This window comes from Urocitellus parryii, chromosome 5 (assembly GCF_045843805.1).
Source record: "Urocitellus parryii isolate mUroPar1 chromosome 5, mUroPar1.hap1, whole genome shotgun sequence".
Lineage (NCBI taxonomy): Eukaryota > Metazoa > Chordata > Mammalia > Rodentia > Sciuridae > Urocitellus > Urocitellus parryii.
This window is the reverse complement of record NC_135535.1, coordinates 19,111,370-19,139,163: the sequence shown is the minus strand read 5'-3', so window position 1 is coordinate 19,139,163 and position 27,794 is coordinate 19,111,370. Positions and strand designations below refer to the sequence as shown.

The 27,794-nt window shown below is 33.7% G+C and overlaps 1 protein-coding gene across 2 annotated transcripts in view; it reads right to left on the bottom strand.

Annotated features, from left to right (window-relative positions):
* Window positions 1-1,940: 1,940 nt before the first annotated feature.
* Window positions 1,941-27,794, bottom strand: part of Washc3 (WASH complex subunit 3) — a 47,652-nt gene continuing 21,798 nt past the window's right edge. For both annotated transcript variants that reach the window (XM_026397987.2, XM_026397996.2), the window contains exons 6-7: window positions 17,265-17,329; window positions 1,941-6,517 (exon numbers count right to left, since the gene is read on the bottom strand). In XM_026397987.2, the coding sequence (XP_026253772.1) occupies window positions 6,433-6,517; window positions 17,265-17,329 (150 nt within the window). In that variant the 3' untranslated portion in view covers window positions 1,941-6,432. The remainder of the gene's footprint in view (window positions 6,518-17,264; window positions 17,330-27,794) is intronic.

Genomic DNA, 27,794 nt, shown 5'->3' with positions numbered 1-27,794 from the left:
CTTTTTTTTTTTTTTTTTTTGGTTTTTTATTTTTTTTTTATTTTATTTTTTTTAATGTACCACACTTTTATTGATGTCTTTATATTAAATTAACCAAGGTTAGCTTTTATTTTATTTTTTTTTTTTTTGAGGTCCTAATTTTCTTTTTTTTTTTTTTTTTTTTTTTATTGGTCGTTCATAACATTACATAGTTCTTAATACATCATATTACACGGTTTGATTCAAGTGGATCATGAACTCCCGCTTTTACCCCGTATACAAATTGCTGTATCACATCAGTTACCCTTCCATTGATTGACATATTGCCTTTCTAGTGTCTGATGTATTCTGCTGTCTGTCCTATTGTCTACTATCCCCCCTCCCCTCCCCTCCCCTCCCCTCCCCTTTTCTCTCTCTACCCCTTCTACTGTAAATCATGTCTTCCATTTGTATTCTCTTGACTTACCCCTCCTTACCTCTTATATGACATTTTGTATAACCCTGAGGATCGCCTTCCATTTCCATGCAATTTCCCTTCTCACTCCCTTTCCCTCCCACCTCTCATCCCTGTTTACTGTAAATATTCTTCTCAAGCTCTTCGTCCCTACCCTGTCCTTGTTTACACCCCTTATATCAAAGGAGTCATTTGGTATTTGTTTTTTAAAGATTGACTAGCTTCACTTAGCATAATCTGCTCTAAGCGATTTGCATTTTCTTAATGAGAAATATTAAGCATTTGTCATTTGTGTACCTTCTTTGTCGAGATATCTATTTAAATCTTTTGTCTATTTTTTGTTGTTGAGTTTGAGGGTTTTTAATCCTAGAGATTAGTCTTTTATCAGATATATTTGCAAATATTTTTTCCTAGTCTATGTCTTGTTTTTTCACTCTCTTGTGTCTTCCAAAGTGTTAACAACTTGTTTTTGTGTTACAATTTATCAACTTGGTTTTTACTGATTATGTTTTTGGTATTAGATTTAAGAAATCTATGCCCAACTTAAAATCACATTCTCCCCTGCCCTCAACTTTATAGTTTTAGGTTTCACATTTAGGTTTATGACACATTTTCAATTCATTTTGCATAAGAGTCAATATATGGATATCCAATTGTTCCATCACCATTTGCATTTCTGATTTTTCCCCCACAGAGTGACTTTGCATGTTTATTGAAAATTAGTACCATAGATGTGTTGGCATGCTTCTGGGCTCTATATTATGCTCTATTCATCTATTTGTCCATCTGTAAATCAATATCACACTTTGTGGAATTTTGTAGCTTTATGATAACTCTTAAAATCGGTATTTGTAGTGGTCAAACTTTGTTCATTTTTAAAGTGTTTTGGCTATTTCTTTACACTTGCATATAAATTTTATAGTGTCAATTTCTATAAAATCTATGTTTTTCTTGCAATTCCTTTTTCTGTTCTTGGTTAATGCTGGTCTCATAGCATATCTTAGGAAGGAGTTTCCTAATCTTTTAGTTTCCTGGAAGAGTTTATGTAAAATTGGCATCACTTCTTTCTTAAATGTTTGGTAGGATTCATTACTGAAGCCATGTGAGTATCCAGTTTTCCCTATGGCAACATGTTTAACTATATATTAAATTTCTTTTACAAATAAAAATTTTTCAGTTTATTTTATATATACATATGCTTTTACAGTTTGTGTCTTTCAAGAAATTTTGTCATATTTTAACTCATGGAGTTTTTTATTGGTTTTTATAGAACTACTGTGATTCTACTGGCCATTTTAAGTGTCTTCACCACACCCCCAGGTAAGAGGTAACTATGGTTCATGATGAATGAGTTAATTAATTTGACTGTGGTAACAATAACATAATATATATGTATATCAAATCATCTTGTTATTCTCCTTAAATATATACAATTTATTTGTATAATATATATAAATATATACAAAATATTAAAATACAATAAAAGAATACAATATATGTTTCCAGGTTTTTCCAGATTTTCTAAGGTTTGAAGCTAGAATGAGCATACAATAAAATATAAATTGGTACAGTTAAGAGGCCCCTGTGAAAATGCAGAATTAGCTTTACTTGATTGCCACATGGTTACATATTTCAAAGCCAATGAAAAATTAAGAGATCCACACTAAAATGTCCTTAAGAAGTATATGAAAACTTCACTGCAGATTAATAAGATTACTGAAATTTTAAGTACTTTGCTTTTGTATGGATAACTAAAAGCACTGATAATGTAAAATATTTCTGTGAAGTTAAGCAATTTGTTCATATAAACAAATCTTTTTTCCCCCCTTTCCTTTCTTGGGAGAATTATTCAAACTCTCCAGGGTCTCAAGTTATTCAGACTAGATATAAGATTTCTTCTAGACTTAAATATACTTTTATTCCAATTCTTAGAAATTATTTAAAAATTGTTTTTAATATCAACTAATTCTGAAGAGTTTTATATCAATTTGAAGATAAGTATACACAATTGTCTAGTAAATAATTTGTAGCTACTATAAAGTGATTTTTTAGAAGTATTTGATATCTGCCCATCTAAAGTAATATTGTTTGGGGAAAGACGAAATGGAATCACAAATAAAATCTTTATACTTCATATTTCAAAGGACAATAAATGTCTTAAGATTTTTAACCAAGTCAGTGTGACATTTGCTTTATTGTCTGTCCTTTCACTTATTAATCTTACCAACAAAAATTTTAAAAGTTAATTTTTTGAAAGACAACTTGTCATTGTTGCAACAGCTATTAAAATACAGGATTAAACTGTGGGAATTTCCAAGTCCTTGATGGGGAAATGTTAGAACAGGTAGTTAGGCAGACATGAGCAAGAGAGGTAGAGAAAGGAAATTCAGGCTGTTCCAGGCAACACCCAACTGGCCAAAGAACTGTCTTCTTGAGGTTGGTCAGACAGCTCCCTGCCATTGTGGAGAAAATGGGTACAGTCTATGTTGCAAAAATTTCTAACATGGCAAAATCAGTGCAAACACACTAAACCATGCAGGAAAGTGTAGTGACCGCCTCAGATAAACAATTCAGAGTGGGAGAATCCCAAGCAGGGCATAAAAGCCCACAATGTAGAATACACAAGGCCATATCCTCTCTTGGAAGCAGTCTGCTCCATATACCTCAGAGTATTAATTCCATTTCATTAAGTAAATCCATCATGCTTTTCTAACAGATAAATCAATAAATAAACTGTTAGAATGTAAGTTCTTCATGAACCCTAGATATCAAGATTGTTTTTGTGAAGAACATACATGATCAGAAAAAAAAGCATTTTACTGACCATTATATTGTCTGGATACTCTTTAAGAGCACATGGACACAATATCCAGAGCCAGGCTCTAGTTCAGATATAAAAGTTTCACAGAAAAACTCTATGGGATATGTGTAATAGGAAACATTTAAAAATTCTATTATAACAGAATATAAAGATATAGATTTAGTTATTGTTTATCCTCTGCTCATTTTTTGGAAGATTTTAAAAACTAAAATTTTTAATGAAGAAGTTCTGGAAATCCTGTGTGTGGCTTATCATCCAATTTGTCTTTATATCCAAGAAGAAACTATATATTTTAAATAAACATAAGCTTGGGTCAATCTAATATTTTGGAGGAAGACTGTCTATATCTGCTGCTTCTGGTGATACCTTGAAATACATCCCTGGGTCTCTCCTGGAGTTCAACCACGGATGTAATAGAGAGTTGTACTCAATCTTTTGGGTTTCATCTTTTGGTGGAGCAACCCATCTCAAATGAAAGCCTCATTCTCCAGTCTCCAATTCAGTGTCCTTTTTAATGCCACAGAAGACCCCAAGGCCTATGAGCAAGAAGATTCCACAAGTGTAAGGAGTAATACCCCCTAGTAATAGTCCTAGGCTAGTGCACAAATGCTCCACCCTCCAGTCTTCAGATGGGCAATTCTGGGAAGCATTATTCATTTGTAAGGAGTGCTAGTACTGAAATCAAATCTCAAGTACCCACAATGGCTATCTCAGTAATATATCCTTGTATTGGATTTTCTTCCCTCTTTCATTCTGGTTGCTCTCATTTCTACTTCCTGGGGTTACTTCACAAATACAAGTATCTATCTCAGAGTGTGCTTTAGGTATGAGAAGTGACTCTGGAAAGAAAATCCATTAGGACAGAATTCTGGACTAGATCATTTACTCCTATTTCTAGGTTAAGAAGGATGGTAATTGCCCCCCGTGTGCATCATAACTCCTGTGAATCTCATCTATGGTGGAATAGGGTGAGAAGTAATGGAGTAACTGGTAGTTCTGTCACTAGAACAGCATGGGGGCAAAGGATTATGGAACTCACTAGCATTTGTTAACTGCCTTGGATATTTTGAGAAGAAAAATTGACAGGTCCAGATTGGCCAATCATCAACCCTGAGCATACTGTGGAAGCCAAAAGGCCTCCTGTCCAGAAAAATCAGACCCAGAGTGTAAAAATAGTAAAGGAGAGGAGAGGTACAACCTCAACAAGTTTACTTTGCTAAGCCAGGGCCCTGATAGCAAAGGGGTGTGACTGAGATATGGTATGAGAAAATCTGGGCTTCAGAGGCCTGAATCCCTGGTTTCCTCTAAGCCCACTACACCATCCAAAGAGCTCTTTCTTTCACAATCAAGGAAAGGAGCCTCCCCTTACCTGGAGACCACTCAGAGTGTTACCTGAAGCTGGTGACTTATAAGAGAACTCTCATCCCTAAGACCCAACTCTGCTCTCTGGCATTATTTCAAGAAGATTAAATGATATCAGGTTTTGTCTGAGAGGGAAAATATAGTTATTGAGCTGGGAAGAAATAGGTTCCATACTGAAAGGATTTCAGGAACTGGCTGGTTAAGTACTGCTAGTAAGCTAGATAACATGTGAGAATAGATCTTTGAGTTTACTGGATCAGAGAGACAGAATGTAAGGTTGGATAAAGGAGACCTTATTGGCCAAAATAACCATTCTCTGGGACAAGAGAACTTAACTTTTTAGGTCTCTTTACCAGGCAACCAACTTTGTCCAGCAGAGTTTCTGGCACAGACCAAGAGAAATGGTGAAGGAAGGAGATGATGATAATAGTTTTGGTCTGGATTGAGGTGCAGCAACAAGGACTGCAACTAATCTTCTTGTATAGTCTTTTAGGAAGGCTACAGCTGGCCATCATCTAGAAGTCTCGGTGACAGAGTAGACTTAACATGGAATGGTCAAAAAGTGGACAGCAGCAAACACCTCTTTTGCTCCACATTATTTCTTTTCTGCTTCTAGTAGCAGCCATAGTTTCCCTGGATAGTTCTAAGTAAGCTCAGGTTTGTCCTTCTTGTCAGTGAAATGCCAATGTAAGCATGAGCATCTTGATCTGCTTGCTATTCCAAGTCCTGCTTCAATATTGGGAGATACTGTTTCCCCCCGAAAAAACACCACAGCCCAGAAGTGTAGGGGAAGTTAATGCCCCTGGCAGCAACTCTCAACTATAATGGGTAATGAAAACTGCTAACTAAATGTCTGCAGTTCTATCAGGTGGACAATATTGGGAGGCAGTCTATAAGCTTCTTAGGAGGTCTTAGAGCACTCAAGACCAAAATAGTAACCTTGATAATACAATACATCTTCATATTGGTTTTCTCCTTCTTCTCCATGTTCTCTTATTTATGCTTCCTGAGATCACCTCACAAATGACCTCCAGACATCCAAATCTTTTCTCTGACTCTACTTTCAGGTGACCTAAACTAGGTTGAGAACCACTAACCAAATGCATTTATGTCTCTTCATCTAAGTATTTTGGGGATTTTCTAGATATTAAAGAAAAAAATATTTGTTTATGAAGAATTTTTTTGCAAGTTGAGGTGAGAGCATTTTAATTTTGTGCAAATGAAGTTTTCCGGTTTAGGCAATAAAGAAGCTGATGACAATGATGCTTGCTTACTCTGAACCACATTATAACTACCTTCAATATTTCTACTTGAAAATAAATAAAAATATCTCACTTTCATACTCATATGAACTATTGGCCAAGGGGTAATGTGCATACTAATAAATACTATCAATAAGTTCCAGATCCATAATAGATATGACATATAAGTTTCAAGTTGTCACAATTTCATTCCAATATTATCTTCTATCAGAAATTTCTTTAACAATTTTTAGAATAAAAACGTACATAACTTTCCATACTAAAATATTCACATTAAACTTCATTCTATAATGCTCACTGCATTCCTGGAATAGCTTACCTTCATTTTAAAACACTAGTCGCAATTTAGGTTATTCTATTTTTTATTTCAGAACCCTTATTTTGGTAACAAGACATACTTGCAGGTTATAAATGCTTTATTTTTTTTAACATGAAGAAGCTTGGTGGTAAATATGTGGCTATTTGATGTTTTCTATGATGAAGAGAGTCAGACTCTCTCATAGAATGTAAACATACCCTTACACATGTATATGTAATTTTTATCAAAATTCAGCTTAGTCACTGAAAGAAGACTCGCTATCTGAACTTTCTTCTACAGTCCTTTCACTTTCACCATCAGGCACTGGAGCATCTGGCCTTCTGAAAGAGAAGAAGGAAAACAATTTTAAAGGTTTTTTTCCAATTGAAGAGAAGCACTTACAAACTGTAAATTAGGTTCATCTTAGTCTACGGAGGCTAATAAATCTGCCAACTCTGTGTCCTTAAATGAGGGAGCCTCCTGCACTATAACAGCATGATTCTCTCTGGCTTCTGCGCTCCATGGGGATTAAGTGCTATTCCTGTAAGGCCACGGCTCTATTTTCTCTTGCCAGCCCTTACATAGTGTGCTACTTCAGCAGTTTCTGCTTCTCATTACCATGGAGACCCAACTATAGACAGAGATGTGATCTGTAGAAGCTGGCATGACCAATGCTAAATCCCTGCCACCTCAAGTGTACATGAGGCACAGAGAAAGGAAAGCTAGAAGTGGAGAGGAAAGGAAAGTCTTCATGTTCAGGAAAGTTGCAGGGAGAAACTTAGAAGAGAGTTCAAGAAAGGCCATGAAGAAATGTAGGCAGTATGGAAATTTTATGGGGAAGAAAAGTGCCTGGTCAAATGAGGTTCTTAATATTTGTTGGATATTTTCACTTACAAGTTGTAACTCTAGAGAATGAACATAAAATGTGTTAGTGGGTAAAAAATACCATTTCACAGATTCCCTGGGCAGACAGAATGGTTAAACTAACTTTGTAGGGGTGTGCTATAAGAAATCAAAGTGAAACTTTAATGTTGTTATTAAAGCAGTCATTTAGATATGCCCCACTAGTGTTTGTGCCAACAAATCATTTAATCAATGCAGTAGCACTATTGTTCTTTCCATTCTTATCAAGAAAGTAAATTAAGCAAGAGCAGTATTCTTTTGGGAAAATTAAGATGAAAAGGAAGAATAATATAACTACTATGCCTTAATAATGAAAATCACCAGACTATTTCTGCCTCGGGCTCCTTAATTCTTACTAAAGACTTAGGACACTCAATAAATAGAAACTAATAGTAGTAAAATAAGAAAATGTATTGTCTACCAGTTAACTTTTAGTTATCAAAAATAATGGCTTACATAAATTGATATGTTTGGCATGTTAATTAACAGAAGGAAATGGCACTGTTCTCTACCTTCAAATATAAACTCATTTGCTCTACTGAAAAATTTTAGGTTATACCTGTAAGGCAACCACATATACCAAAACTGATAAAACATTTCCAGGTTTTGACTGATGCTCCATCTGCTAAAATACTAACACAGGACCATTATCTCCATCACTCTTCACAAAAGCAACAAACAACTTTATTAGCAGTGGGCATGAGTATTGGGCACACTTTTCCACATAAATCAATCTTTATTATGTGGTTGATTTCTTTCATCTCCACTATGTTAGAGGAAAAAATACTAGAGGGAATTACTTCAAAACTGCATCAAGATTATATTAGTATCTATGCAACTCAAATGAATAAAATAATGTATGTAACTCCTTAAAACAGATGCTATTTAAAGGTAAAAGTGCAAGGGAGTAAAATTTTAAATTTATTGTGTGTGTAATCATTTACAGATACATTTGATACTATACTGCATACTAGTTAAGAACACAGACTCACTTTTGGGTCAGACTGTCTGTGTTCAAATCCCAGTCTTGCGACTTACTTGTTGAGCAACTTTGAGGAAGCTATTTAAGCAATCTGTGCTGGAGTAACTAATTGGATTGTGGCGATGATTAAATTAATAAATGTAAACTACATTGAATAATATCTGGAACATAGTACTAAAAACAGTTATTATAATTACATTATTCTCACTGTCAGGCACCTATTATTTGCTAAGAACTATATTCCTTCAGGGGTAATGAATAAAAGGTAGTTCCTGCCATGAAACAGGTGACATTTTAGTAGGGGAGAGAAAAATGCAAAAAAGTTAATGTCACATAGTGTAGATGAACAAAGTTTGTGTGAAAAGAAAAAGTAATCAATTCTGCTAGGGTTGGTAAGAGAAAACTCCAAAGAGGTGGAGATGCTTACAAAGAGTTTTGAGGTGTGAGCAGAGTTTGCCAGAAACAGAAAAGTTGGGATAAGTTGAAGATGATAAGATGATAAGGTGAAGATGTTCTGGGTAAACAATAAAATGGGAATGGTGTGGCATACTGCATTTGGGAACTATAAGTCATCTGGTAGCTAGAATGCAAGGTATATTGGGGCGTAACAATAGAAAAGATCATTTGGCAGGAGAAAGGTGAAGGATGGGGAGAAGTTAAATGAAATTTATGTTTTTCACTGAAATAGCATAATTAAGCTTGGGATTCTTTTTTTTAAAAATATTATTTTAGTTGTTGATGGGCCTTTATTTTATTTGCTTACTTATATGTGGTGCTGGGAATCAAACACAGTGCCTCACACGTATAAGCATGCACTGAGCTACAACTCCAGCCCCATGGGATTCTTAAGTTTAATATATTTTAAAAATTGAGCTACGATCCACGTATCATAAAACTCATCATTTTAAAGTACACAAGCTAGTGGTGTTTAGTATATTCATAAGTCTGTGCAACCATTACTACTACTTAATTACAAAACATTTTCATTACACCAAAAAGACGACTTCATCCATTAGCAAGCACTCTATATTTTATATTTCCCTTTATCCTCCAATCCTGGAAAACAATAATATATTTTCTTCTATATTTATGAACTTTCTTATTCTGGAAACTTCATATAAATGAGATCATATGATATTCAGCATTAGTGTATGGTTTCTTTTACCCAGCATAGTATCTTCAAAGTTCACCTTTACTATAGCATTTATCAGTACATAATCATTCTATATAGTGAATATTTTTCCATTGCTTATATATACGACATTTTGCTATTTATTATCAGTTGAACGACATCTGGGTTATCTATTTTTTGTTATTAGAAATAATGCTGTTACGAACAGTTGAGTACAAGTTTTTAATGTGAATATATGTTTTCATTTCTTTTAGATATATATACAAAGGAGTAGGATTGGGGGTCATAGGGCAACTCTGTTTAACCTTACAGTGAACTCCCAATTACATTCAACAGTAACAGTGTCTTTATCATTTTACATTCATACAAGTAAAATGAATGAGGTTTCCAATTTTTCCATATCCTCACCAAAATTTACATTGTCTAGCTTCATTCTTCTTCTCATTTTTATTGTGGTAAGATACATATACCATAACATTTACCATCTTTACCATTTTTAGATGTACAAGTCAGTAGTATTAAGTATATTCAGCAGTGTTAAGTATAGATAGTTGCATAGCCATCACCACCATCCATCTCCAGACATCTCATTTTGCAAAACTGAATCTCTGTGCCCATCAAACAATATCCCCACTTCCCTTTGGCTCCTGACAACCATTATTTTATTGCTGTGAATTTGAAGACATTATAAATGTGAAATTGTACAATATTTGTTCTCTTTTTTAAAAAAATATTTATTCTTAAGTTTTAGGTGGACACAATATCTTTATTTTACATTTATGTGGTGCTGAGGATAGAACCCAGTGCCTCATGCATGCTAGGCAAGCACTCTACCACTGAGCCAAATCCCCAGCCCAATATTTGTTCTTTTTGACTGGCTTATTTTATTTAGCATTGTGTCCTAAAAGGTTCATCCTTATTTTAACACGTGTCAGAATTTCCTTCAAGGCTAAATATTTAATCATCATGTGTATGTCAATCTGTTCATCCACTCATCTATCAGTGGACACTTCCACCTTTTGGCAACTGTGAATAATTCTGCTATGAACATGGGTGTATAGGTATTTCTATGAGAACTTACTTTTGATCTTTATCCAGAGATCTTGCTTTTGATCTTTACCTAGAAGTAGAATTGCTAGATGATATAGTAATTCTGGTTTTAATTTTTTGAGAAATCACTATACTGTTTTTGGTCTTTGAATGTGGCTTCTTTCACCAAGCATAATATCTTCAAAGTTCACAAATGTTGTAGGACCTATCAGTATTTCATTGTTAAGTACATTTAGTAGTGTTAATATTTATAGTCCCATGAACAGTGAGTGAGGATTCCAGTGTCTTCATATCCTCACCAACACTTGTTACTTACTGTCTGTCCTCATTCATTTAAAAATAAATACAATGCTATTTTGACTTGGAATCACTAGAAGAACAAAAAGTGTACACTACTTCTCTTAGGGTACAAAAAAGAGAAAAACTTCAAGAAATCACAAAATCAAATGAGGCATTACACAGGAAAACATTTTATAGGTTACAAAGTCTTAGACAATGTGAATAAAACTCACAGCAATGCCATCGGTTTTAGCCTAGATATCCATATTTTCAGGGGAAACAGAAATTTAGCTCTTTATATTATGAACGGTTGTATTCTTAACTTGATTCTATGCAATATGTATCTTTCATCTTAACTTGTTGTTCATGGAGAAGTTTTAAAAGATTACTACTTTAAACTACTAGCCTAAAATTCAACAATTATTAATCCAAATCCAAAGGAAACACATTTCACTACTGAAATCTAGAATGATGAGAACTTTATAATAGTTTCTTACTATTTTAAGTATATAAATGAATACTAAAGAAGAGTGTATCAGCAATATAGAGAAAAATATATAAAGTCACAAGTACATTCATGATGCATCCTGGATATTTTTAAAAATTCTCCATCTTTAAAATTACATAAAAACACTGCCTTGGTGTTAACATTTGAACAAGTGTATTTATATAATCTAAAGCATCAGGATTATCAATAAATTTTTAATAAAACCAAAATTTTTAAAAAGCTTATATTTAAACTCATTACTAAGTCTAAATTATCTTTTAAAAATTAAGTATTTTCAAAGAAATTACTAGGTTGATCTTAATTAAAAATGAGCCAAGCTGGGCACAGTGGGGCATGCCTATAATCCCAGGGGCTCAGGAGGCTGAAGCAGGAGGATTGCAAGTTCAAAGCCAGCCTCAGCAACTTAGTGAGGCCCTAAGTAACTCAGTGAGACCTTGTCTTTAAATAAAATACAAAAAAGGGAAGGGAATGTGGCTTAGTGGTTGAGTGCTCCTGGATTCAATACCCAGTACCAAAAAAAGAAAAAAGAAAAAGGGGGGGGGGAGCCAAAATTTAGGAAGGAAAGGAGATAGAAGGAAGGACTAAGTATATACAAATCAGTACATTTTAGCAAATAACACTGTGCACATGCTAATTTTGACACTCCTTCTTCTCCCTAATTCCTGCTGCCCTCACCCTTTCCCTACCCACTTTCTTGCTTCAGTCATACAATCCAGGCCTGACCAATCACAGGCATCTTTCTTTGGAGGACAAGGGATTCAAAACAAGAGGACACGTACGTAACTCATGCAGGGCCAATTGCAATGATTCTCTAGAAATGAGATACTGTGTTATGGAAAAGTGACTAGAAATATTAAAGCCTTGCTGGGGGTTCTATTTCCTTGTTTCAGAGATAAGGCTCTGTGATTGGAGAGTCGTGTTTTATTATACCAACGAAGTAAAGCTGGTATGATTAGGGGAAAGAGAAGATTCCAGCTAGTCAGCCTTGATGACACTGAGGCCCTACATCCTGTTCTACACATAGACTTTTTAGCTTTGAGCCAACAACTTCCCTTTTTGTTTAAGTTGGTTTCTGAAACCCTGAATGTGAAGGGAGTCCTCAAACACAAATATTGTTGAATAAAGTTTTTTCACTGAAGGAAGATTTATATTTGTGTTTAAAGACAGTCACTTTTAAGGACACAAAACCAAATAACAGTCTTTATTTATGCAGATGAAGAGTTTAAAAATATTTTTAATTTTGTTAAATTTAAAAGAATTGAATTTGGGCTGGGGTTGTGGCTCAGCAAGGTGCTGGGTTTGATCCTCAGCACTACATAAAAGTAAATAAATAAATGTATTTAAAAACAAAGAGTTGAATTTAAAGCAGATTAAGTACCAAAAACAGTAGTAAAACTACTGCTGAGCAGGAGATGGTAGGGAAAGGGTGTGGTAATTACCATTCAAATCATTTGTCCATGTGTTTTCAGTTCATACATAAAGTTATAATTTCATATGACACTGTGCTATGTCAGAGCTCTATGCAATGGCAACAGGTAGTCTTAAGGGAAGAGCAAAACACTAAGATTCTTAAACTTAAATTGTATTTACCATATAAAAACCTCTACGGTTGTCAAAAATTTAACAGTTTTGACTTTGATAATAGCTAGTATCCCTAATAGCGAGGGAGATTTGTTTCAGCATTACATTTACTCAAAGACACTGTTCCTTTCTGAATGTTCCAAGACACGTATATTATGTTCTTTGTTTTGGTAAGCAGGCTTCTACATCTAGGGAGACAAATAAATGTCAAATATCAAGGAGAAAAAGAGCCAGGTCTTCCAGGTAAGATGGGTTTTTGCTGTTGATCTTGGGATCTTTTACTTCCTGCAGCTAGTTTTACTTCCTCGTCTGCTAGTTACCAACAGACCCAGAATGCTTTTCAACAACTCCTCTTTGCTATTGCTATTATCTCTCTCTTGTGATCAAAGTTTCCAACCAGTAGACAAATAATAACTTTTGGACATTGATTTTTAAAACAAATGTCTTATGTTTTTTGGCTAGTATATGCCAGTCAATTGTTGAGGGCTGGCAATTATATTGAACAGAAAATCCAGTTCAACATAAACAAAAATACATGAAACCAGTAAAAACCTTATTTTTGGAATTGTCCAGTTGTGGAATTGAGATCTGTTCTATTCTCATCCAGTTCAAACCCAAACTTAAGTCCATTTGGTGACTTTATAGCAGGAGGCAGACAAAGAATATTGGGAGATAAGGAATTCCCTTAGAGAGCAGGACAATCTGCTAGATATGCCAGATAGGCCTTAAAAAAATTCATGCTTTTCAATATCCTTTTGTTTAACTCCAATAAATCCCCTCCTGACTCAGTGATAAGCAGGCTGAGGTAGTTACTTTTATTTTTGGCAACCATAAAAGTAGTCATTCCACCATCTGGGAAGACAGTATAAATGTCTTTTGAATAGATATCTCCAGGATAAATGCCAACCGAGCTGGTTTTGTTCAAAGCCTGCAGAGCAACTTGAACTCAATTATATGCTTTCTTTAGCCAAATCAATATGCTGTACACTGCACCCTCCCACCAGTTGTGTGTGTGACCAGTTGAATTTCAATTTCAGAAGTCTGTTCTTTTCTAAAAAGTTGAAAATACAGATTTTCAGTTTGAGAAAATAGACTATAATTTTAAAAGATAATACTCTGTGTATGTGAAATATGTCTTTGTTGAAAACAAAGCAACTGCAGGATTATAAACAAGTTGTGATTCAAAAGCCTGGTGAATCCATTGTTTAGAACTTGCTACAAAGTTCTCCATTAAACCATTCACAAATCACAGCTAACATTTATTGAACATTTACTGCTTATCCAAACTTGTGCTAAGTGCTTACAACATTATTGATCTTAGTTTGAACAATTCTACTAGGGGGTGAATGCTTCTCTTTTCCAGTTTGTTGATAAGGAAAGAGGTTAGGCAATCAAAGAGGTTAGGTAATCAATTCCAGGTTATACAGCCATAGAGTGTCAGGAAAGAACCTAAACCTCAGCAAGAGACCATCTCCAAAGCCTGCCTTAGCCTGAGCTTTAAACAGCATGAATTCCATTTCTTGCTGATGGAGCAGATCAGTGGATAGTCTATTTATCCTAGAGTCATAATAGTAACTTTAGCTCTGAGATACAAATGTTCTGGGACACAGAAAAGGATAGGGGAGAAATGTTTTGTTTTTTTTTTAAGAAAATCTGGGCATTGATTGAAAGAATTTTTAAAGCATGATTTATCCATTCTGTATTTCTGAATGCAAGACTGAAGCAGATTAACCTTTGGACAAAGACCAATTAAAATTTTCCATTTTCTTTCCCTTTAAACTCTTCTGAGTATGATGGTGACAAGGGTATTTTTCACATATCTTTCAATTCAATGGCACTGAAACTAATTTTTATAAGCTGAATAGTAAGTACTAATTCTTAGTTAAAGAAGAACTATCGTTATTTTCAATAACAACATTTCATTGGATATTAAACAATAATTAAACAACCAATCAAAAGTATCAAACAAACAATACTTATTTAATAATTATAAGTTATTTTCTTCAGCCTTAAAGACTTTCTGAAACTCTCTGATAGTCACACTTTTCTAGAAAAATTGCCAGGCTTTCTTCCTCTTTATCATGCAAATATTTAGCTTAATTAGTGTATTCTTTTAGCTTCCAATTTTTTATATATACAAATCCAAAGCAATGAATTTACTGGTCACTATTTCTACATCAACCTCAGTTTTCCTCTTTGCTCAGTACAGACAGACGTAGGCTATTTCTTCTAACAGTTATGAGTTTGTCTTACTACCTAAAGCTCATAAAATAGAAAGTGTATTTTATAATTTAAAAGAAAACAGAACAATCTTTACTGAAAGTTCTTGGATGAGGCTTATTATGTACCTAAGATTCTAAATAAAAGTGTACTCTCTTCTCAGATGGCACATTTTCTTCTCTTTCATCACCTCTCCCAAAGTGAGGCTCCCTAACTTTTATGTAAACATGATGCCAAAAGCACCAAAATTCCTCTGTTAACAAGGTGGCTGATTCCACTTATCATATCTAGCTAAATGTAGTTGGAACTGACTTGCCAGTAGTGGTGATAGGTTACAGTGAATCACTCCCACTCCAACCAGTGCCCCTGGTGACCAATGGCATGCACTTCTGAGGTAATGGTCACAAGTTAGGCTCCAGGCTGTGGTTGAGAAGCTGCTTTTCTGTAAGACAATGTTAACTGTTACTGGAATTCTACCCTAAAACTTGGCACTATCTCACAACTGATGTTTCTTAACATTTATAGACAATTACATACCCTCAGACTTGCAAAGTAAAATATAAGGGTGGGTTGGGATCCTCCTCCTGGTAGTCACCTATGGACTCTTAAGGTAGAGATACCTAGTGGACTCTTAAAGGATAACAAATTAAGCAGGCCACAGAGAAGAAAGAAAACATTTAAGGATACCAAAAGGGAATAGGAAAATGATACATGCAGATGACTGCAAGTAGTTTGTGATAGGTGCATGAGATAGGCATGGGTGGAAGAGTAGCAAGAGATATAGCTAGAGAAAGAATCTGTGACTTGATGGTGAAAGTATTTGTAGCAATGCTTAGTTAGAGGGCAGTGGAGAGTCACAGGCCATGTGCAGCAAGAACAAAGTATGAACAGATCCACTCAGCCTTTGTGGACAGCTTAAAAGAGAACAGGAAAACAAATCAGGAGCTGCTATAATAATTCGGGTGAGAAATGATGAGTCTGAACAACTCTGGGTATGGAGTTGTGGTCAGATGTAAGAGATACTAAAAATGAGAAAAATCATAGTGATTGATAAAGAGTAAGAAAGAGAGAAAGAGCTACGGTGATTTTCAAGTTGTTAATGTGACTAGCTGGTTGAACTAAAGGGCTATGAAGTAGCTTTAGCTTGGGCAGGGGATGAAATAAAACCAGTAGCCCGTAAAGGGACTGGCTATCCTGCATATGCTGATGCTTGTGAGGTACTGGTTTTCCATTTAATACATTTTCTCCTGAGAAAATAATTTTAAATCATCATTTTAAAGCTTATTTTAGCTCTCTGATATTACAGATGGTTTGCTCTATATTTCCAGAAGCAAAGAAGAGGTCACAATCAATGGTAAATATATTTTTAATTTATAGATTTCTGTAAGTACCAAATGGATTAAAGCCAAATTCATAAGCAAATACATGTTACAGCCCATCTGCTTTTAAACAGAAACAGTTTCTGTTTAAACAATTTCAAGAACAAATGCCAAATATCCCAGAGATGCTTTAGTTCAAATTACCAAGCCATGCCATGGTACTTGAACCATTTGCTACTTGGAAATACACCAAATGTAGATACATGTTAGAAATCTGGTTTTGTAGACCTTAAAACATCCTTAAATTACATATCCTGAAAAACAAAATATGAGAAAAAGATTTTTATGGTGTTTCACACCTCCAAAATGCACACCTTTTCTTGATGGGCTGAATGCCAAGAAAAATTCCTAAGTATACTGCTAAGTACTATAGGAAAGCCTGAGTAGCACTGGGCTGAACTAAAACCCCAAACTGCAAAAGATGCTTTACAAGTATCTAGATGCTTACAAAACAGAATAGTTTTGAAAAATCCATTAAAATGTATTTTATCAAGGATAAATTATATAGCCAGTTTTCTTGGAAGGAATGAATTATCAAAGTTCTGAGACATGATTTTTTTTATCATTTCTCAAAAAATATTTTATAAAACTCATACAAATCAGTATCTAGTTTCATAATAACCATTAATGTAAACCCAGGGTAACTTTTTGCCCTACTTATTTCTTTATCTGGCTTAACCTAGGTCAAAAGCAGAATAAATTTCCTACACATAGAAGTCTTAAATGAAGAGCTGGCAGATAATAACTCCCACATCCATGTCCCCCCCAAAAAAAAGGAAGGATTGAGAGAAAAAAATAAATAACTGTCATCAAATGTTGACTCTTTTGGATACCTAGATTCATGGTTGGTCTATTGAAACTGCTTCTAAAACATGAAAAGGCTGGTATTAGTAGCAGAGAATATTTTCTTTCTTTTTAATATGGCAGAAAAGGAAGGAAGGAAGTTGGTCTTCTCAACTGAAAAACATCATATACGAAAAAAATAGAGCTTAAAATATTTCTATTATAAATGACAAATACAGTGTCTTGGCAGTGTATTAGAAGAACCACTTACTCAAGAAGATCTGGATCCAGTCCTTCTGATATCATTTTGTTTCTTATTGCCATCACCGGAACACCCTAAACAAAACATAATAATTCAGTCATTAAAAATGCCTCTGTGCCTCCTTCATTGTGCTTCCACATGCCATCTAAAATAAGATCTTTAGATGCATCATTATTTAAAATAGTCCTATTTGCTTTTGTTAGTCTGTGCACTTGAATAATTTGTAACAAAGTACACATGTAAGCTTATTCATTACTAATTCTGCTGTATAGAAAGCAGAGATAATATTCCCACACTTATGTAGCCAACAGAAAGAAACACTGATAGGTCAAATGATTAAAACCAACTGAAGTGATACAATGAATACTTACTTAAATATATGAATAAATGTCTTTTCAAGTAAAAATAAAGATTTCAGAATGTTTTTTATATATAATATAGTCATACTAATATTATTCTAATAAGAAAATGATCCAATTCCATTTGGACACCTTAGGAACATAGGTTAAATAGAATTCAAGGACCCTCTGGGTACTTCATTATACATATTCCAAACCATTACAAACACAAAGCAATAACAGTTGTATAAGTGTATTAAGTTGCAAAAATATTCAGAAAATGTGAATTTCATCATTCAGGTTAAGAATATCAAAACAGTAAGAAAAGGATACAAAAGAAATAAACACAAATTTACTGGAAAAGGAATCTGATTTGATGAATAAACACACTTATTTACAGCTCACCTGATTAAACTCTAAGGGAAAAAGTCACAATCAAACCTCTGTCAACTCCCCCTCTTCACACCATTCCCAAAGATAAAGAAACTAACCTGATGTATAAAATTAACGGCCTTGATTATATCACTTCAAGAAGCAGGGTGGATCACTGAAGGGGACCTTGTCCTTATGTCTCTTTGTCCCATATGGCAGAAGGAGGAGGTTGAGTTGGGTCCAATGGGAAAAAGCTCAATCACTGCTCTATTGCTATTGCAAACTCTTCCCTTCTGTCTTCCCATGCACAAGCCAGCTGTGCCATTCAGTTTGGAACTTAAGGTACAGAATAGGCTCCTTGGGAACTTTGATGCTTTAACCCAATTTCTCAGAGCTGGTGCCTAAAGTTTCTGGGCACTAGCCCAGCTAAGGTTCCTTTGCTTTCTTTTCTAAAAGTCCCTGATGTGTTTTCTGGCCTCTGGGATCCTACAAGGTGGTTAGCAGTGAATTTTCTACGGTTAGTGGTAGAATTCTGATATCCCAACCCACACTTCAATGTTTAACATCATGTGGCAGCACAATGATAATAGAGACCTGCATAATGGGCAATGTGAGATTCAGGGCAAGCCAGATTACTGAAGGTCCAATTAAAGAATCACTGAGGTGATCTTTGAGTTATTATCCTGAAGATAGGTTAGTGGTTTACTTCAAATGAAAAACACAAAAACTTAGAAATACACAAATTTTTATTTGTCATACATAATAAGCTTGTCTAAAATATTTTTAAAGAACAAGTAAATATCCTCACAGTTACTTCTCTTGTCCAAAAAGCAAATTTTACATTTCCAAATAAAATCTGACTTAAGTCCAGACAAGCACATGTAGAAACATGGAAGCCAACTATATTATGAATTCAATACAAATATATTTCTTGTTTTCAAAAAAATTATTAATGTGTAATTACACAGTAGTGGGTTTCATTGTGGCATATTTGTATAAGCACATAACAAGTTGATTGATTTTAGTCCCCAGCTATTTCTTATAGAAATGTTATAGATCTTACTAAATCAGGTCAGATTATCATTAATGATGATCCTTGGGTTTTAAATCAGAAAATTTTATTTATTTCAAAAATTTCTTATTTACCTTTAAACTGTCCAGAAAAGACATTTATAAGAAGAACTATAATTGTTGATTTGGGCTGAGGAGGAAGAAAAGTCCCTGTGCTCTCTTAAAGTTTGTGAGGTTAAATGAGGCTGGCAAACAGAGGCTTTCTTTCAAGATTATAGGTCACTCAGAAGATATCTTCTCATGAGGGGGAGAGCAAAGGCAAGGCAGCCATCTGAAGAACCATTTATATATTTATCTTCATAGCTACTGTGTTTTATATTATGAATTAGTAAAATTTAACCTATTAAGATTCAAATAACAATGGATGCTTAAATGCATTCTAAGTACTGGATAGAATTTAAATAGCATCAACATCAAATCCTCTTCAAAACCATACCCCTAAAAGTACTCTTGTTTCACAAGACAACTTTATGATATTTTGAAAAGTGAATTATGTTTGGAAGACAAAGAAGATTGAAGATAAAACTCTGGACCTTCAGTAACAAAGCTTTAAGGATAAATGGAAGATTAGAAAAGAAAAAGCCTACTTTGCTTAGCAGTATGCAATGTGAATAAACTCTTTACATTCGGAATAAAATAAGCAAGAGATTAAACAAGCACCAATTTTTAAATATATCACCTAGAACCAAGACTTAACTTTAGATTTAAAACAAAATTTACTTAATAACAAAATTAATTTAAGATTAATAATAGAGGAGAAAGCTAACTCCTTAAATGACAAAGAATTTAACTTGATAATTAAATATCATCCAACTATTTAGGATACCAGGGAAAGTTAGAATCTTGGAACATTTCATAAAAAGAAAAAAACACTAAAGTACTAAGGAGATAAAAGGGGAAAAAATAGAGGTAATGTCATACTTCTTTTAAAAAAGCTCTCTCAGCTTCTATTAATTATGGTTTGATGGTATATGGGCTTTCTATAAACCCAATTTTGTGATTTATTTATTATAATTAGAATAATCCACAGGACATCATTGGAAAGGTTAGACAAATAAGTTACAAAGCTGAGAAAACAGAAGGGAAAAGAAATGAGGTTGAAAAAGAAATTCCTGAAATACAGCAAAGAAAGTATGTATGGGGTGGAGGAGAGGGGAGATAGTGGCAGAAAGAGAGTAATGGAGAATAGTGATGTTAGTGAAATTAGTAGAATTAGAATTATCTTAACATAGTTTAACATTAGTAGAATTAGATTTATCTTAACATTAGTTTCACGGAATTGGTCATAGTAAAAGGGTATCCATATTCTAATCTTAGCTTCTTGGAACTGGTTACAGTACAAGAGTATAGATAAACCCAAAATTCAGGAAGTCTTCATCATTTCTATATAGGTAAAGGAAAATACATATGACTTCTAATATTTTATCCTATGAGAGACATATTTTGTACAAATCTCACAAAACATGATAAAAAAGAATAATTTGGCCTGGGTTCCAAAGGATGCATTCCAAAGGGATTTGCTGTAATGTTTCCAGTGATGTTGCTTAGAAAATTAGTTGTTTTTCTATATTCTTCCTTAGACGTCAAGTAACAGAGTCTGGTTTGTTAAACATCAAAAAGAAGTGTCCAGTTTCTAATCACCAAGAGACAAAGCTACTGGTGGTCTAAGGAGGACATGAGAGACCTCAAAACTAAAGTCTACTGAACTGTGGGATTTTTTTTGGCAAGTGATAATGGCAGTTTGTCCAACATAAGTAATGAAGAAGAGAGAAGGCAGCCATAAGTCTGATGTTCCAAAAAATCACGTCTGTATTTGCGTCACTGGAGAAAGTGTATAAAGAAGCCACACTAATGAAATTATGATGGCAGCACTAATGGTTAAATACTAGTTTCTTATATCACAAAAACTGTCTGGAGGTTTAAAGCCCTGCCAATATTTATATATATTTGTTGCTGGGTTAATGAAAGCCAAGCTACTAAGTCTCTTTATAAACCATGTTGAAATTTTCATGAAGTTTTAGATTAGAAGAAAGGAAAGTTACTATTAAGTTTAACAGATATAAATGACTTTGTGTTTTTTAAAACAAAAAAATGTTCTTTATATTTTAGCTTTTCCTCTCATTTTATGAGTTTGAATCACAACAATTCAGTTAGGAAAGAGGGAAAATATGAAGTTTCTTTTTCTACCTAGAACAACAATAAAAAAGATGTACTGAATTGATAGGTGGACAAAATGTTTTTTATTTTTCAGGAATAAGGAAAGAGCAGGAATTTGAAAAGATGCTATTAGCTAGGAAAAGGCAGGATGTTCTTCAATCACGTTCCTTTTACTTTAATTCAGTGAAATGCACTCAACCATATCTTTGCCTTTTGACTTTCAATAGTGCTATTTTAAAAATAGGCTGCATTTAATTAAATACTTTTGTAGGGTATTATATTTAGGACAATTTTTTTCAGATAGATAACTGTTTCCTAAAAAAACCATAACACAAAAGAAAGCACATACGTAATCTTTCTCCATCTGTAAACTTTCAAGGAAGGCATAAAATATCAATTTAAACAAATCTCTTCATCATTATAACATGAATATAGCTCCCTAACAAAAGTGAAGTTTTATCTCTAAAGACTTGTATGAATCTAGAAAATGTTATACTCTGATAATGTTGCTATCAAGGGTTGAACTTCAATATATAGGTCAATAAAAGGCTCACAAATATTGACTAGTATTATACATAATGAAAGCTAAAAATAAACTATTCTCTTTTCAAGGATTATCTCAAAAGATGAGTTTGTAGTAGAAATACTTTCTTACTGACTGCCATCATATTTCTTTAAGATGAAGGAACAATTTACGTGAAGAAATGGATGAAAATGAAGATGGCCCAGTGGTACACACCTGTAATCCCAGCAACTATGAAGGCTGAGGCAGGAGGACTGCAAGTTTGAGGTCAGCTTCAGCAACTTAGCAAGATGCTATCTCAATAAATGAATAAGTAAATACATAAAAAGGGCTGGGATGTAGCTCAGTGTACAGTATACCCAGGTTTAATCCCTAATACTGCAATTAAAAAATTAACACATACTGGTCATGATCAGAACCCCAGAAAACTGGTAAGGCAATTACTATTCTTTATTCATAAAATAAATATATTTTAGAAAGATGTCTGTACCTTTTAGGGATAAGGAACTATGAAGAAAAAACTTTAAGAAAATTATTTCAAAAAGCCAGGAATCTGTTATTATGAGACAATTCCAAATAAAGCTGCATAAATTCTTTCCATGTGATTAATTTACCTCCTACCAATATATTGTAACATGATAAACATCAGGTCTTAATGATCAAAAAAAGTACATAGAGTATTTTGATTGGATTTTCTTTAAATTTACAAATGCTCAAGTATTCGTTGATTTAACAGTATTCGAGGTTGTGAAAGACCCATTTTCTTCCCATTTATAATGCAAAAACAATATCTAAAATGTAAAGATTTGCTTTAATGCACTAATTAATGATAGCACTCCATCATAAATATATACCTCATTTTGTGCAAATGACATTTGCTTACTGAAACATGAACTGAATATTAGAATTTTCTAAATTTTATTATACTTTCTAGAAATAAAAACTTCAAAAGAATATTTATGGAAATCATTATGGAATTTGCTACTCAAATTAAGTGTTATAAGTTAGGTCTCCTGTTCAGTTTTTGAAAACTACTGGTTACTGAAAGCTTGGTCCTTGTCCCTGATGCCAAACCAATACAGGAGGACATGGTTTTGGTTTGAGAAAAAGAAAAAAAATTTTTTTTTTTTGTTGCTTTGTTAGCAAAAGAGAAACACAGGGTACTCCTGTCCCAGAACCTATGATTCTGCCTATCAAGGGGAACAGGGGGTTTTTAAAGAGGTGATTCAAAGGCTACATTCCCCCATGTTCTCAGTCCAAGTTGTAATTCACTAGTTAATTTGGGAGACAGTCATTTTTTTTTTTTTTTTTTGAGATCTTCTGGTGCCATCCCCAAGTCTCAATTACTTTGTTCCAGTGGTGGGTGTGCTCAAGGACAGATAACTCTGCCTTGAATGGGGAAGAAAGGTAATCCTGTTTCCCGTGAGATTAGAGAAGCTGAAAGACTAGGCAGCAGGAGGAAGAAAGGAAGAGAGAGAAATATACCCTTTTAAAAATAAGTTGCAGTGGCAGAATGGCAAGGGCTATTCTCAAAGCAGAAAGTGGACCACTGTTACATTACTAAACACAGCAATAAAACTACAAAGAATTCTTAGTAACTGATTTTATATAAAGTTGTTTAGTGATTTAAATAACAGAACATTCATTTCTGAATTAACTGTCCATCAGTGACAATGTGTTTAAATAGGTGTATTATGATTCTCTCACACAATGTCCTTAGGAGTATTTAATGAAAGATGGTCAGGATTAGGCATTCAACATGGCTACAGAACCACAATTAAGGGCCAGAGTCTGATTAGAATGTCAATATCTCATGGTCTAACCAAATAACTAAATAAAAATCATTTGTGAACTTGGGCTAGAAAAAAGAAAAGAAAATTTGGGATACTGTTCTGTATTATGAAAAATTTGAGCAAACTATATATAGGTCTAAAAATACTAATTGCCCAGGAATGCCCACCCCCTTATGAATGCTTACACTATCTGAGATCCTTGTCAGAATGTGGTATTAAGCTGAGAGCAGCAGCATACACCTATAAATCTAGTAATTCAGGAGGTTGAGGCAGGAGGATGACAAGTTAGAGTCCAGCCTCATTGACTAAGTGAGAGTTTATCTTGATAAAAAATAAAAAGGGCTAGGCATGTGGTTCTGTGGTAGAGTGTCCTAAGTTCAATCATCAGAATTGCAAAATAAATAAATTAAATAAATAAATAAATAAATAAATAAATAAAGCCTGAGTTGGGGGCATATGGTACTAAAAATGCCTTCCTCAAGCTCAAGGCCTCTGAAACCCCTCAGGCATTTCTCTCTCCTGAGGTAAGCCTGCTTCCTTATTATAGTGTTTACTCTTTCTTTCTCCCTCATTAATTAGCCACAATCTTAGACCAAAAAAAAAAAAAATTAATAGTAAAGGTGAAAAGCTCGATACTTCTAATAAGAGTAAACCTAAGAAGGGCAATGCCTATGGGGTCCCCTCTTACTCTTGCAGGGAATTCTGTTCTCTTTTCTTCTCACTTGAATAAATCCTACATGTTTATGCTCAATAAATAAAAAAATAAAATCTAAGAAAGTGACTACTTATATTTAAATGGTTATTATTTCTTCCTCACCAATTTGGACTAATTTTATATAAGATTCCTTTCCTTCTTATTTCTGACAGATGTTCAGTGGTAAAGGAGAGAAAGACACTGAGAAATCAAAGATGAATAGCTAAAAAATAAATTTTGGATTAGAGTTTAAAAACTATACCACGCATTTCAGCAAGCATAACAACTGCTATTGCTACTGCATATCCTCAGGAGCCGCCTTAGGAACTCTAATAGTAGAGTGCTGTTCCTTTTGTCACAACTTCCAAAGATTTGTTTAAATGATTTGGAATGAAAGATATGGAATCCAATGTAAAAATATTTTTCTGCCAGTACTGTTCATTTGTTACCAGTTTATGTGCAATTTAAAGGACTTCCTGTGTAATTTAAAACTATCATAAGCTAATCTTCTACAAGTTCCCTCTTAGGTGTTTGCTTGCTTGTACTCTGTGTCTTTATTTTTTTGTGGGGACAGATGTATAACATTATGGTGAATTTAAGGCAGATGAAGTAATTTTATAGAAAACTAGAAAAATAAAACTAAAATTACAAACAAAACATTTTGGCTTAAAAGAAGTACTGAAGAAAAGCCATCCTACACATTATCTAAATTATTTTTTTTTATTTTTTAGTTATGCATGACAGTACAATGTGTTTTGACATACCATACATAAATGGAATATAACTTCTCATTCTTGTGATAGGACATGATGTGGAGTTACACTGGTCATGTATTCATATATGAACATAGGAAAGTTATATCTGATTTATTCTATTATCTAAATTATTTTACTATAATACCAGTGATACAAAACTATGATCTGGATAACAAGTTCCTGAAGAAATATATTCTCATCAAACACACTTTTATACTAAAGAAAACGTGCTTTGACAAATTTAGTATCCTAAATTTATTATCTTATCAGTTTTTTTAATTTTTTAAAATTTTTAATTATTTATTTTTTTGTAGATGGGCAGCATGCCTTTATTTTTATTTATTTTTGTATGTGATGCTAAAGATTGAATCCAGTGCCTCACACATGGTAGGCAAGTGCTCTGCCATTGAGCCCCAGCCCCAGCCCCACCTTATCAGTTATTTTTTAAAGATTATTTTACATTTTAATTTTTTCTTGTGTTTTATTTACTCGCCTTTAAAATTATTTCTCACTAAAATTAATTTTTAATTATATAGTGCAAACAACAACAACAACAAAAAACCAAAGAGCTTAAGTGTACAGTAGCCAAATATCCATCTACAGTTCTAACAGAGACTAGCATTTGTGTAAGAACACCAGTTTGTCGATAGGTGACTATTCTTCAAATATATACTATGGTTCACAATTCAAAATGTATTTTCCAGAGACTTTAGGCACCATAAACAAAAATAGTTATAGTAAAAAAGTAGTTTTGGAAGCACATATGATATTACCTAATAAATATGGACAACAACATTTAGTATACCTGCCAAATAACTATATGGTAAGTACTTTCTACCATCTTCTATTGTTATCACATACAAGAAAAAAGCAAGAATTTAAAATCTGAACTTAAAATCAGTATAATTGTTTATTGCTAACAAACACTTAAAATATTTTTTTTAAAATAATAAGCAGATACATAAAAGGGCAAATAAATTATTTAAATTAAACCTAAGATTAAATTTGTTGAGACTGTGACCTGTTCTGGGCTCCCTAACTTTCAAGGCAACATGCAGAGGATTAAAAAGGTAGCCAAAATGATTTTAAAAATCATGATTTGTAAAACTGGTATAATAATTCTTCACACATGGTTTCTGTAGAGTACAGTTCACTGACTGCAGCAGAGAATAACTAATTTTTATGGTCCTTTGTCAAAACGTTCTCTTGATTCTAGTTTTTCTGGATAGGCAGGCCATGGCAAAAGCATAGGTAACACTGCAGATGGCTAACTATAGAGTTTTCTACTTACAGGAAAGCTTTACCTAAACTTTCTTGCACTTAATATAAAACAGAATACAGAGGAAGGAGGGATAATTTTTGGAGGTCACTGGAGTTTCATTTATGCCAACTCACAGTTAACTATTCTTACCGTTCTGCTAAGCTTTGTATTTTTTTTCACTTAAAGTCAAATAGACCTGGTGAACCATTTAGTTGATGGAAAGAATAAAATTTTCTTTTCAATTTTCAAAGTAAGCTAATGAAATTATTAAACAGACAAATGTTCATTTGCATCTTTATCTACATTCATATGTATAGAAAATCAAGTCATTTGATATATACTTTCATCTTCAAGTCTCCAAATCCTCATGTATTAGAAAAGCATTGACCTTGGCGTTGATTCATAAACTTCAGGCATTATAAAAGAAATGAAACACATATTATTACATACACATAACATTGCTGAAAACGAAAAAAGAAATAACATAGTTGTTAAACTCAATCTGTAACAGTATTTGTCACAGTTATGATTATATATGAACCAGTAGCTCCTCCTTTTGACTATACATTGATTGATGACAAGGAACCTACTTTGGAGTTTTCTAAGCCATAGAAAAGTCATATTCTAGTCATAATAAAAAAAATAAAAGGACTTTACTCTTACAGTAATTACATCTTGCTTGATATCTAAAGAGCACTCTACTTCATGCTTGATTGTTTCACCAGTTCCAAGGTGCATAACTTCTTGATGAACATCTTTAATAATCATTTGGAGCCTCTGTGTCCTTAGGTAATGGAAGCACATTTCCTCAGGCCAATATCCACTGCTGGCAACAGATGCATCAGAACCACCAGAACCAAAGAGATTATTCAATTCACATTTTAAGCAAGCCAAAGAAAATAGAGCTTTAAAAAAGTCTAAGTGTCCGAAGAGACCGGTTTGGCAAATATGATTTCAAAAAATACAAGTCATTAGCTTCTTAATGTGGAAGTTGGACTTTCCCAATGCACAATTTATTACTGGCAAAGGATTCACCAAGCTCTGCCAGTAAAAAGGGGAGAATTGTTGGAAAAGTGATCTATGTACACAATTCCAGTTAAGTTATAAAAGCAATATGTAATTTAGTAAAGGCTTGTGCTGCACTATTATGACAACAAACATTAAATCAGAATCAATTATCTGCCACATTTGGAACACAACAGTATTACTCAGTGAAAAATCTTGTGTAAAACTTGCTTAAAAAGGAAAAAAAAGATCAGAAAATGCCAACAGGTGTTCCAGGAACTTTCATTAATAACAAGATCCAAATCTGAGGATCAATTAATAGACCATGAATATAGAAGGAACTTCAGAGTTCATGTGTGTAAGGAAACTAAGGCTTGAGAGGTGACATGAACTGAGCATGGTCATACAAAGAATGATAAAGCACAGAAACTATAGCATATTGCATTTCAGAAGTACAGAGTAAAGATTTAAGTACACTCCTAGGCATTCAAACTGTCTCCCTGACAACTACTTTCTGGAACTGTCATCATTCTTATGTCTCACAAATGGCAGTAATCCAGGTGCAACAAA